This window comes from Amborella trichopoda, chromosome 13 (assembly GCF_054954075.1).
Source record: "Amborella trichopoda isolate Santa Cruz 75 chromosome 13, AtrichopodaSantaCruz75HAP2 v2.0, whole genome shotgun sequence".
NCBI lineage: Eukaryota > Viridiplantae > Streptophyta > Magnoliopsida > Amborellales > Amborellaceae > Amborella > Amborella trichopoda.
Genome location: NC_142348.1, coordinates 2,562,641 through 2,576,200, shown reverse-complemented (window position 1 = coordinate 2,576,200; position 13,560 = coordinate 2,562,641). Strand labels below are relative to the sequence as shown.

At 37.8% G+C, this 13,560-nt stretch overlaps 1 protein-coding gene across 9 annotated transcripts in view; it reads right to left on the bottom strand.

Annotated features, from left to right (window-relative positions):
* Positions 1–13,560, bottom strand: part of LOC18428242 (ARM repeat superfamily protein) — a 66,567-nt gene that overhangs the window by 13,615 nt on the left and 39,392 nt on the right. For all 9 annotated transcript variants that reach the window (XM_020663655.2, XM_088856200.1, XM_020663654.2 and 6 more), the window contains 8 exons: positions 13,087–13,176; positions 5,282–5,490; positions 4,973–5,162; positions 4,675–4,860; positions 2,520–2,615; positions 2,283–2,350; positions 1,852–2,206; positions 453–668 (listed from right to left, as the gene is read on the bottom strand). In XM_020663655.2, the coding sequence (XP_020519314.1) occupies positions 453–668; positions 1,852–2,206; positions 2,283–2,350; positions 2,520–2,615; positions 4,675–4,860; positions 4,973–5,162; positions 5,282–5,490; positions 13,087–13,176 (1,410 nt within the window). The remainder of the gene's footprint in view (positions 1–452; positions 669–1,851; positions 2,207–2,282; positions 2,351–2,519; positions 2,616–4,674; positions 4,861–4,972; positions 5,163–5,281; positions 5,491–13,086; positions 13,177–13,560) is intronic.

Genomic DNA, 13,560 nt, shown 5'->3' with positions numbered 1-13,560 from the left:
TTAAGAAGAAGTTTCGAAACAAAACTGCAGTCTTCATTTTCTCTATTGGTTCCACTATGTTCTGTCACAAAATCTAAAACCATTTTGCATAAGAGAAATCAAACCACGCAAACCCATGCCATGACCTGAGCTGGTCGAGCTCCACCCAACGGTAAATCAGCCACCCAACTCCTTCCCTCTACATATATAAGCAAACCCTCCATGCAGCACATCGCACGACACATGCCATCTCTCTCTCTCTCTCTCTCTCTCTCTCTCTCTCTCTAAGAGAGAGATTGCATGGACTGAAGCCAATTCACCAAAGAAGTAGCAATATTATTATATTTCTAGAAACAGAGCCAGTTTAATGATATTTTGAGAACCAATGCTCATCTTACATATATTTTTTTCCAAGACAAACCCAACCGAGCTGCCTCACACTGATGATCAGGTTAGCCTGACGGGCCAGTTACCTTATGTTGCACATTTTCATCTGTGCGTTTGAGCAACAGGACTATGCCTCTAAAATATGCTGAGGGCACCATGCACTTAGCGAGGGTCCTCAGTAAATGAAGAGCAGATTCCCTTAACACCTTCTGCATATCAGTAGGAACATAGAGTGACTTGTTTTGGGTATCAACCATCTGCAGTTGTGAGACTACCTGCTCCATGAGCTCTCCCAATGTTCCCTGAAAAATACAATACGTCATGCAAATTCACATTTTCTGGATGGGTGATGCATACCGCAAAGCATGTAGAAAACTCTGAACTACAGTGTAGATGACACAAATTTTGAGATGGAAACATATTAACCCACAGAATGTTTAACTTCAGGATGACACTAGATGAATAATTTATAAGAGTCTGCCTACGTTTAAAGGTTCCACTTGCAAGGTATCACCATTACATTATGTGGATTTATATTATTATAAAGCAAATAGTGATGAGAATTTCTAAAAACAAACCCTCTGTTTCTCCATGCAGACTGACCATCCAGAGTAGAATGAATTGTCAAATAGTGACTAAACCCCACAAATATGAAATGAATATGATTGCTCTAACAATGTGAAGAACATTCCCTTGAGAAGCATCATTTTCTCATAACATTAAGCTTGGAAACCAGTAAGAAGGCTGATATTTTCCATCCATGACTAAATCCTAAAGCATCATCAAAAGCAGTTCAGTTCAGCACTGAATTATTTGCAACCATAAAGCTGCCATTCCTCTTAACAAGGACAAGTGCTTTTAAAAAAAGCAAAAAAAGAAAAAATCTTAAATCTGAATAAAACGAACATTCAAGACATTGTCAGTTGTAAATACATAGGAATGGCCCATAGGTGAACTAGGGATGCATAATCCATATGATGGACACCTAATGACCTTGAACTACTAAGCCTAAACCACCAGATAAAATAACCTTCCAGTGCCCTTGTTAGCCATTGCCATTATTTTTATTGGGATTGTATACCAGGAGACCATTTTTTTTAATACAAGGAGGTCAAATCACTTTTAGCCATTGCATGTGAAATCCAATAGATGAAAGTGTCACAAGATTCGATAAATTTGTTTTGGACTTTGTGCCTAAACAATGACACATCATCAACCACCCCATTAACGACCAATGATGATTGTGACCTCTTTGTATCAAAAGTAAATGGTCTCATTGTATACATTTCCTTCTATATTTTGTGTTTGCCCATGTGTTTGTGCCTTTTTTTTTGGGGGTGGTAATTTTGAAGGGAAGGGGTGCCCTACTCATGAAAGGAAAGGAACTTAGGACGTCACATTATAGCACCCACCACCTAGACCACCTAACCTTAAGCTCATTCATGTGTACGTACCCATGTGTTCGAATGTTGAAAGAGTATTTACCTGCACAACATCAATATCCTGCCCAGACTTGAGTACAAACGCCAATTCACCGACTTCTAGTTTGTGTGCAATGAACTGCATAGCAACACATATTTCTACAACTCGTTGAAATGACCAAAGACCCTCCCCCAATAGTTGGAGCAACACAACCAAAGATGGAAGCCATATTGTGCATGAATACTGCTCATACAGTTGGACTGCAAATAAGTACTCCCACTCAAGGTGGAGCACCAAAGTCTGAAATGACTCGATGCTTCTCTCATTTTCCTGATTAGAGGATCCAAGGGTCCGGAGAACCAATGAATCGAAAAGAAGAACAAGCAATGAAGCCAAACTTCCTTTTTCACCCAAAGCTCTGCATATAAAGTCAAACCCTCTTAGATTAAAGACAAAAAAATCAAATATTTAAAGGCTTTTGGCCTCTTTTTTACCTCAATAGCAATGTCATTAGTGGCAACCGTCTTTGATCAGAAAGCTTGGGCAGAATGCCAACAAATATCTGTTAAGTGGCACCAAAATCAGTCAAAGAGTGAAGCATTCATTAAGTATCATAACAGTGTGGTGAAACAAGTAGATAACTCAGCCTAAATTCTCTGTTTCATAACTAAGTTACAATAAGCTCATTTCTAATAATGTCTGTTTTCTAAGCTCATTAATTACTATGTTACCTTAAGAAGATCGTCTGTCTTTTGCATTTTAGTGAGCCAGCATGGAACTACTGTGGATATCAGCTGCTCAAACACCTTCTGAGAATGGCTGTCATCCTATATCAGAATATGGAAGAATTTTCTATCAGTACATGGTTACATAAAATGCCAGTTATACAAGCCAAAAAAACTATTGCCCCTTTGAAAAGCCTGCGTTAATAATTAAAGAGAAATTTATGTACGGACAAAGTTTAGGAAGCTTTATTACCATTTGATAACATTTTTTCCATAAATTACGAAGACCACCCTGCTATTTTTTTTCCCTTAATTGCCCTCCTGTCCGGGAACAACAATACCGGACAGGAGCCTATTCTCTCCGCAAAAATTGTGAACCAGAAAAAACACTAATCGACTTTCTCTTGTTGACCATCAATCTCATAGTCATAGCTGGGTTGTAAGGTGAACCTCTCCTTCTCATTGGTGTACCTCTTCAATTCTCCCTCTACCGATCCTTTACTTATCTCTCTTTGCTGTTGTGTGGGATTGGCACTGAAAAGAGGAGAAGGGAAGAGAGAGAAAAGCATCATGGATGCCCCTCTAGCTAACCATGACTCTGATTGATTCATGCTGCTGCTGCTGAGTAACAACAATAAGATGGGAAGCAATACATTGGTTTTTTAGAATGAGTTCAGAAAATGGGGAGAAAGGTTTTGGTGGTGTGGGAATGAAGAGAGAGACAAAGAGGATGTTAAGATTGCCCATCCTTGTACACCCATCCTTCAACACAAACCCCAGTCACTCCCCTTGGATCAAGGTCTCTTTCTCTAAAGTTAAAACTCGAATTGGAGAAGAAGCATTTGAAAGATTTGCTTGCAGAGTTTCTTGGCCAGATGATCAAAAGGATAAATGGCTTAAACTGAAAAACAATGGCGTGGGGATTGGAGAATATGCCACCTGAGTTTCTTAGCCACTTTCTAGAGAAAGTAATCAGGCAACGCACGAAATTGCAAATGGTTCAAAGATTCAATCATGGTTTGCTCATTTTCTCCATTGAAACGGTTTATCAATTTTTCGAACTTTGGTGTCTTGAACAGAGAGCTTTAGAGCTCGATTTCTACTGCACTTGAACATGATGTTTTCCTTGATGGGACAAAGCATTTCCTTCATCACCAATTTCCGGATTGTATCCAGATCCGGCAAAAGAACAGCCGGATTTTGTTGCAGAGGCTGCTGGAAAATATGGGGATTTCACAAGCCAAAAAAAAAGAGTACAAAATTTAGCAAAAGAGATGGCGAATCCTTTGTTTTAATGGGTCGGCAATATCATTGTTGGTTTTTTTTTTTTTTTTTTTTTGCGTTTAGAGAGAGAAGCCATGCTGCTCAATTTTTGCCGAAGGAACAAGCTCCTGTCCGGCATTGTTACTCCCGGAATAGGAGGGCAACTTGGGAAGAAAAACAAGGCTGGGGTGATCCTTGTAATTTATAAGAAACATGTCTTTTAATGGTAATAAAGCTCCTCAAACTATGTCAGTACGTAAATTGCTCATAATTAAACTTTCCAGGAATGGGGTTGAGGTCAAGTGGTAGCACCACCTATGACTCAGCTTATCAATCTCGGTTTCCATTCCTACCAATGCTAACCCCTTTCAAAAAGTACTAACGGTTTCAAAAGAATTGCTAACCCACTACTAATGTTCAAAAATAATGGGAAAAAAGAAGAAGAAAATCCTATTGGATACTTCCCTTGATTTATCGATAAGGATTACAACTAACAAATACCGGTCACCATCAAACATTGTTAACTAACTAGTATTTATTGAATAATATATAAAAGAAACGAAATAACCATGCAAACGATGTTGGAAAGTCAGAAAAAGAATATAACACCAATTAGGTAAATCTAGGTTAAGAGGGGATTGAGAGAATCCCCATACAACAGCTTATAGCAGTTCGGTGGAGTCAGACGTTTCTGTAGAGATATTTCTTCAAAGCTTTTCATGGCATCAGGAGCGAGAATGGTGCAACGCGCGCATTCTCATTCTTGTGTTGAAGTTCATGTGGTTGCAGAAACTCTATACTCGATAAATTTAAGCTATAATAGCTATTGAGAAGATGATAAAACAAAGGCAATATTGTCTTAATAACAAATATTTAAGGTTGGGGCAACATAACAAACCTGTATGACAGAAGTTTCACCCATTGTGGTAAATATATCAATGATCTGATTTAGTAGTACACGATCAGGTATGGACTTCACAACAGTAGATATCAAGGAAAAGATATGGTTACGAGTCATAGGATCCTTTGCAGCATACACATATTCAATCAACATATCCACACCATATTGCTCAAGTATTTCATCCTGCCAAAGAAGCATTTAAAGTGAGAAATCCAGCAAAAGCATAAAAAGTATCCTGGAATCTTGACGAAGATAATAACTCTAGATTTCAGTGGCGGAAGTCAAGAATTTGTACCCTTTCAGGAACATCTCTTAAGACTGAAGCACCAATGTCCTCAAGAATTGATATTGATGTTTGCAGAATGAAATGCACTGCACCAGTTGAAGCTTCATGGTTGATTTCATCTTCATCAAGGCACCCAGTAAGCCAGCCATCCTTGAGGATTTTGTGGATAAGACAGAAGAGGGGCTCCACAAGAGGCCCTCTAAGGCATTCAAAGTTTCAAACTCAATGCAGTTAGCAGTTATACTTAATCAGAAAGGAAATGGAAAGAAAGTACAGGCATAACCGACATATGGATAGGATGTAAGGCATGAAGTCTACCTGTTCTCGATATCCTTCTTCAATAAAATGACATCAAGCAGGGCACCTATGACAGAAGGCAGCTTTCCTTCATGAATGAAGGAGTCAAAGTCGATTATTGGTGTCCCAGGCTTTTGAATTTTGCAAACACGGTTTACAGGACCATTGACTTGCCTAAGATCTTGAACAAGAATTAACTGTAGATGTCGACCAATAGTGGAGCCACTAATCTACCAAGATAAAAAAGAAAAAGAAAAAAAGAAATTTTAAGTATAATTATGCAGAACATGGCATCTGAAATCCTAAACTCATAATGGCAAGAACTAAAGGAAAAATAGTGACTCCCGTTATTCAAAAAATACCCCAATATGACATTAACCTGTCAAACCCCCCAAAAGATAAGATGCTCAACGCAAAAATAGAACATTGTCATTTGATTCAGTATTGCTCAAGAATAAGGACCAAAACAAATCTAAAAAGCAATAACCCATGATAATCTAAATCACTTCTATAAGAATGTCTTGTAATCACTTTTTTTTTATTAGCAATGAGTTTTTTCAAGATGTCCATATCGTTGAGGTGTGTGGCCTTCAAAGGCCTGGAGAGCATGTAAAACTCATGATCATAGTGAACACATTCAAGTGGAAGTGTAGTCCACGTGGGACTAGAGAGGCATGCTTCGTAATGCCTGTTCACTCAACCCGGGTTGAGCGGTCTAGGCTTGAGGAAAAATCCAAAAACCCTTACCCCGGGCATATGGCACATCCGGATAAAGTTTTATTGTATTGTAATTCCTTGTCAAGGTCAGAGAAATGCCCAACAATGTCTCAAGCCAGGAGGCTAGTGGTTTCCTACGTGCGATAAGAGGCTTGCAGGGCAAAGGCCAAATCCTCAACAACCACTGCATGGTATGTATACATGATAGCCACAATTGGGGAAGCGACACGAGAGGGTACGTTTGCATGTGATGAAGAGAGGATCCCCTGCACTATTGCGACTTCATAAGACACGAGAGGGTACGTTTGCACAAGAGGGTACATTTGGCGAACCCATGGCAGCGAGGAGCTGTAAAAGGGGGATTTTTGTGGACCCGTACCATGATCCCAGAGATGAGAGAATTCAGGAACTTGAAAGGCAACTTCAACATCTGATGCAACAATTTGCGAGCCTCAATAATGGGCAAGATGATGATCTTTCAGCCCAAGAGGATCTAAAGTACAAGCCTTTAGACTTTCGCGTTCTGTGTGGGAAGTCAAGTGATGAAGATAGTGATAGAAGACCTAGATGTTGGGAACATAACTCTAGGATTTTCAATTTGAAAGATGATATTTTTTATTTTAACATAGATTGCATTGAAAATCAGCAAGTTGTAGATTGGGATTCACCACCAATCTTCGATATATACTCCGATGAACAACATGAGTGTTCAGGTGATCCAATCTATGATAAGGATCAAGATGATGATCAAGATAATGATGATGAAATTTTGGAAGAGAAGAATATGGAGAGAAAGTTGAAAGATGACTGATCCAAATCATGGCCTCTAAAGATCTGATTACTATCGGAGAGATAGGGCATGGGCATTCAAAAAAGTTAAGGTATAGGAATCAGACTAGCGCAGATGAAATAGGGTACACTCATAAACCGCAAATTGTGGGCCTGATTTCAGCAAATAATGAAATAGATGTCGAGAAAACCTCTAAAGGCTAGAAAATTGAGTTTGGAGTATCTTATATGAATAGCCGAATTTGATAAATTTGCATCGATTGCTCAACATGCATATTAGGATTCGTTTCTTGAGGAATTATTTTTATCACAAATAATCTTTGAGCCAACAAAGAAGAACGTTGAAGAAGATGGCTTTAATGCTGAATTTATTTTAGCACACTTCAAAACTTGAGGACGAGTTTTCTCCAAACAAGGGAGAATGATGGAGGGCAAAATTATTGTTTATTATAGTTTTACTTTTAGGGTTAATTTCTAGCTGTTTTTTAGTTTTTTAGGGATTCTAGAGTTTTTATTTTTTATTTACTTCATGAATACTATTCACAATTACTGTTCACGAGTACTATTGATAGGGGCAAAAGTGTCATCACGAATTTTAAGTTTAAGGTAGGATATATGGGTCAATGTATTATTTTTGGACACTATTTATACTTGGAACATTGAATTATAATATCTAAGAGGTGTGTGGGGCCTTGAGAGAGTCATTCCACATGATTTTTAAAAATTGAAAGAGAAAAAAGCTTAGGCTTTTGGAACTAGATTGGGTTATGGAGAAGAAATCCTAGGTTGGTTTGAATTATGATTGTGTTTGGCTTTGTTTTTTTCTTATTTTACTATTTCCTCAAATTTTTCTACATGACATCTCTAACTTCCTGACTTGAAGAATAAATCCTAAAGGTACATGCTCTTTCCTCTCCTACTGATATCTGAGAAAACGGCTAAGGGAGCAGAATCCACATGATCTCCCCTCCTACACCCAAGAACAATCAAGCATCACAACCTTGGAGGAGGCCCCATTCATGCACAACTACAAATATTTCCCCCCAAAAAAAATGTCTCAACATAAAGGTGAAATCCCAAGTCATGCATGAAATGTTGCCCCCCAACAAGAATGTCTCAATATAAAGGCTAAATCCCAAGTCATGCATGGTGAACAAGCTCAAATTTCCATACAACATATATAACCATGGGTTATTCTTTTCTTTTGTTTTCTCCTCGTTTTAAGTAACATAAATATCATATGAATTAAGAACATAAAGTGCATCTTAGATATGCATCCATGATGTATCAGTTTACAATAACTATAGAACATGTTGACAACAGCTAAGACAGCAATGGTTCCAAAATATATGATGCACAACAAGATGCCTTTTATTTCATCATTGTACTTATTAAATTTAAGGAAGGCCCGAAAGGAGATGGATAGAAGTAGCGAGCAGAGATATGCTGATTGAGGGATATGGCTCTTTATAGAGCAGAATAGCGAAACAAGATGTGTAGCCGACCTCAAATAGTGGGGATAATGCTCCAATGATGATGATGAAAATTTAGGGATGTGTTTTTTTAATTTTCAGGTTATTTTTATAGTCTTTTTAAGGATTTTAATTTTTTCCGTTTTTTTTTTTTTTTTTTTTTAGGATTTTAGTGGAAGAGATAATGTAATCAGTTCTTCTGCAGCACAAGTAAGACTAAAGGATAGAATTAAGAGACAATTTCGGGAGGACTTTAACAGACTAGCCCAAGACATACCAAAAGAAAAGAGGACCTTTTTAGGAGGAAGACTTATATGGTCATGTAGGAACGATGGCAGAAGATATGAAGGGGTACATGGGGGAATATGGGTTTGGTGAAAGAAATGAGATGGGTGAGACTATCTAGATTTTATTATGGCCTATGACCTAGCAATAGCAAACAATTATTTTAAAAAGTAAGATCACTTAATTTAAAAAGCGACAACAACATTTAATAATCTATAAATGTAGATCATATAAAAGTCAAATAGACTTCTTCTTAGTTAAGAAGGTAGATAGAACATCATGTAAAGACTATAAGGTTATCCCAGGGGAGAGTTTGACTACACAACATAGGCTCACGGTTATAGACATTCGCATAAATAGATAGTAGAGAAAGATAAAATTAATACGTGTCCAAGAACTAGGTGATGGAATTTCAAAAGTGAGAAAATAGATGAATTTAAAGATAAATTAGTTACAGACAGTGTTTCAAAAAGCGCTAGGCGGCCTAAGGGGTCCAGGCTGCCCAACGCCTAGGCAGGCGCACAGGCTGGTGCTCAGTTGAAATAAAAATGGACTCAATAGTCTCTAACAGTATATATATTGTATAAAATAAAAGAATTAGGTATTTAGGACATCAAAATTTAAAAGTATACTACACAGTAGCACGCACTCCATAAGCATAACCATAAGTCGGTCCATATCCAATTAAACCTTAAAACTTACCAACCAAATTACCAAACCAAAGTTACCAAATAAGTAAATACCAAACCGGTGGAACTACAAATCCACTATCCACAATACACAACCAAGAGGAAGAAAACAAAAATGAAAGTAGTATTCAACGACTCAAAATAATCTGCAATGAATGTTCAAAGTTAAATTCATCATTCATTAATCATCATTCGTCATCAGAAAAAGTAGGGTCAGCTGCATTTGCATCATATGCATTGAAGTCCTCACCCACCTCGACATATTGGTTGTCCTCCTCCGCCTCTTCTGAATCTGCCTCTTCCACCTCCTCTTCCTCTTCCTCCACCCTCACCCTCTGTGCAGAAGATCCAGTGGCCCTAGGAGGGTCAGCCGATGTCCCTGAAACATCCATGACCATGTCCCATGTCAATCATTCATGCCATTCGACCTCATCATCATCAACCAACCACTCCATAGCATTGTCCATATTTTTTGATCTAAGGGGGTCTCTCTTGAACCGGTTTATCCCCCTTTTGTATCATTCTCACAAAACTTGCATCTTAACCAATCTTTATCATTAGGATCTGGGTTGTAGCCATATTTCCAACTGGGATCACCACTCCTATTAGATCCCGAAGAAGACATCTCAAAATAATACAACTTATACAAGCAATACAAAAAATCACTTACTTTGATTGCTCAATCTCCAAACTTCCACCGCAAAGATGCTTCTAAGGACTCAAAATCTTCTAAAAACCCCTCCAATAGATTTATAAAACATCACAAACTAAATCTAATATCAATGGGTGATGTTTTGATCAATTTCTCATATCTTTGAGAAATCCTTTGGTCCTAGTTTTTTGAGGGTTTTCTCTCTCTAAAATGGGCTCTAATGAGTTTTAAGTTTCAAATTAACCTAAAACCAATAGTTTTGGCCCCTTAGTATAAAACAAAATGACACAAAATGCCCCTACTAAGTGGCTTTTCCGCCTCTGGGCGGTGCACAGTCCTTGGGCGGCTGCCTAGGTCTAGGCACTGAGCGGCTACTTAGGCAGGTTCCTGGGCACCTAGACGGGCGCCCAGGGTTTTCCGCCTGTTTTTGGCACCTAGGCCTGGTCAATGCGCCAAGGCCCCTGGATTGCCAAAGCGGCCTCCCTGGCACTGGGCTGCCCCCTTTTTGAAAACACTAGTTAAAGAAAGAAAATAGAACTCTGAACATAAGGTCAATATTATGTGGAATGAGCAAAAATTCGCCCACCCGACCACCTTGACGGGCGATTAGGCGGAAAGTTTAAAAAATCGACTAGGCACTAACAACGTGGGATCATAAGGCGTCCTGTGTCTAGGTGCATGCCTAGGCGGGAGGGGGGTCACCTCGGGACAAGTTGTGAAAGGAAGGAAAATGGGTCTCAGCGAGGTCAAAAACGAAATTTTCCCCCATAAAAATTGGGGAAAAGGGTTTTGGAGGAAATTCTAAACCCCATAAACAAAAACGATGGCTTTTAAGGTGAGAAAAACTCCTTAAAAACCACTCTCCCCAGAATCTTTTGAGATTTATTGAAAGAAGAATAAATTTTTGTTTTTTTTTTCGATTTCTTCCCAAAACAAAGGCAATAGTTCGTAGGTGGATTTGGAGCTTGTAATAGTTGATTTTGAGGACTTTTATCAGCTTAATAGAAGAGGTTTGCAATAACATCAATTTGACTTTGATATTTTAAAAAAATTATCATATTTGAAAGAGGGTTTTGATTTTATTTTGCTATAATATATTATGTTGTGAATCCCGCGTTTTTTCTTTTACTTTTTTTTTTTACGATATATTTACCTGTTTTTAGGTAAAAGATTAATATTTTTTTGTGATTAGTTGAATTTTTTGCATTTGGTCAATAAAAGTGAGCATATATCATTCTTTTATGAATAGTTGATTACAATGTATCATGTTTTGATATTCTATTATTTTTGTTTTGCTTTATTTGATAAATAATTGATTATGTATTTGTGTGATATCTTAATGAATTAAGTCTTATGTGAAAGTGAAACTAAGATCTTATATATTCATTGCAGTCTTACTGTAAAGTAATATTAAGTCATACCTCATATTGTTTTGAAACTAACATCTTACTGAAATATCTTAATTCTTAAATTATTAATTATATGATATCTTAATGTGTAAAGTCTTATTGTAAAACCAACATTGTAAAACCTACACGGCTAGGCCCCCAAAACGCCTAGGTGATCGAATCCACATTTTTGAACACTGGGAATGAGATAACCAATTATATTAAGAAAGTGGCAAAAGGAGTTTTACGAAAAACTAGAGGGAAATGAAATCTCAATAAAGAAATTTGGTACTAGAGTGGTGAGGGTTAGAACCCCACTAGCGAAAAAAGATTTCATAAGACTTGGCAATGTAATAGGAAAACGCTAAACAAATAGTAAGGGTAAACTTAAGGCCTATGATAATCCATACAATACATTGAGAACAAGAAAAGGTGAAAAAGATGTATTCAATTTAGTAAAAATGAGAGAAAAATGTATGAATCTAGACCACATTAAATGCATTAAGAGTGAGGATTAAAGGGCCTTAGAGAAGGATGAAGAGGTCAATGAAAGGTGGACAATTTATTTTGAAAAGTCATTAAATGACAGAGTGGAGTCACTTTATCCATGTGTAAAAATGACAGAGAGGAGTCACTTTATCCATGTGTAAAAATGACAGAGCGGAATCACTTTATCCATGTGTAATGGCAGCTTGCCACCGTCCCCCTCGCCTCTTCTCCTGGAACAAGATCTACGACTTGTATCCCAAGACCCAACTCCTGCACCTCCACTCTAAGCCTCTCCCACATCCGGGCCGCAACCATTAAGCCTCTTTCGCGCAGGTTGCTGCTTGTTTCAAAGCCCCTACTTCCGCTCCCTCAACCTTTACCAAATCTGCACGCCTAGACCCAGGCAGCCCTACACAGGCAGGCGCCTAGCCGAGCGCTCAAGGCCATAAGGCCTTTTTTATTTTTTTAAACCACCCCAAAGGGCAAAGGGGGTCATTTTGACCCCAAGGTTGTATAAAAACGTTATGGGGTTTTTTTAACCCGCAAAGTCAAAAAAAAAAAAAAGAAAAAATGCTCAATATATGAAACCCCCAAAGTGAAAAAACTACAGGGCGCCCGAGATGCTGGGTGCCAGGTAGGCCGCCTTAGGGCTGCCTAGCATTTTTTGAAACCTCGTGAAAGACTCAAAAAAGGTAAAAAGTATGCCCAAAAGGACACGATTGGAAGTAGTGAGAAAACATACGGGGACTTATAGCCTCAGTAAAGGTATGCCCTAGATAGAATAGAATGGCAGACCAAGATTCGTGTAGCCAACTCCAAATTGTTGGGAAAAGGCTCCGATGATGATGATAAGGAGGAGATGTTTAGAGTAGTAGTTAGAGTGCTTATGAAATATTTTATTTTATCAGGTGTCTCCTATTTCGATTAGAATTAGGATTTCTTATGCTCTAAGTAAGGCCTTTTTTAATAAATATGAACCTATATAAATAATTTAGAATAGAAAGTTGAGTTTTGAGATCTTGTTTATGGTTTAACCAGTGCACAACCGTTGAAGCCTGGTATGTATAATTCTTTTGTAATTTCCAATCAATAGATTACTGGATTTTCTTCCATGCGGAATCCTTAATATATCAATACATTGTGGGACTAAAAGTCATCTGATCAATAGATTAACACTATACTTAAGTGCATGCGCATACATTTAAATTCATTTCACAAATATTTGGAAAAGGTAGCCTTAGTTACAAGCCACACATAATTGCTATACACAGAGTTAAAGGCTAATATTTTCTCCAAAACGAAATGCAAAAAACCAATGAGGTAAAAGGAAGAGCTTGTCACAAACATGAATTCGAAGAAGGGCATCTCGAGCTGCATTGTGTATAGCACCTATGTCACTTCGAAACAAGACAACCAGGTTCCAAAATAGCTGATCCTGTTGCAACAGAAAAAAAACATGGATGAGAATCTTCTGAACAACTATTAAATGATACCAATGTTTCTCTTATCTAGTGGGCTAAGTTATCCACGCCTGCCATTATCTAGAATCCAGATCCCCTAAGATTCATTTGATATGGAGGTAAACGATACTCCAAATATGTGTAACTGACATTACAACAGAAGAAAATAAAATGTGCTAGATCACAGATCTAACTCATAAACAAGAGCAGTACGTGCCGCAATTGCAACAGGTGCAACTCAATGTACCATTGGATATTTATATACCACTATAAATGAAAACACAAAAATATATATACCATGGGATCTTTATATATTACATTTCAAAAGCTTAAGTTAGCTCATGAGATGAGTCTCTGCT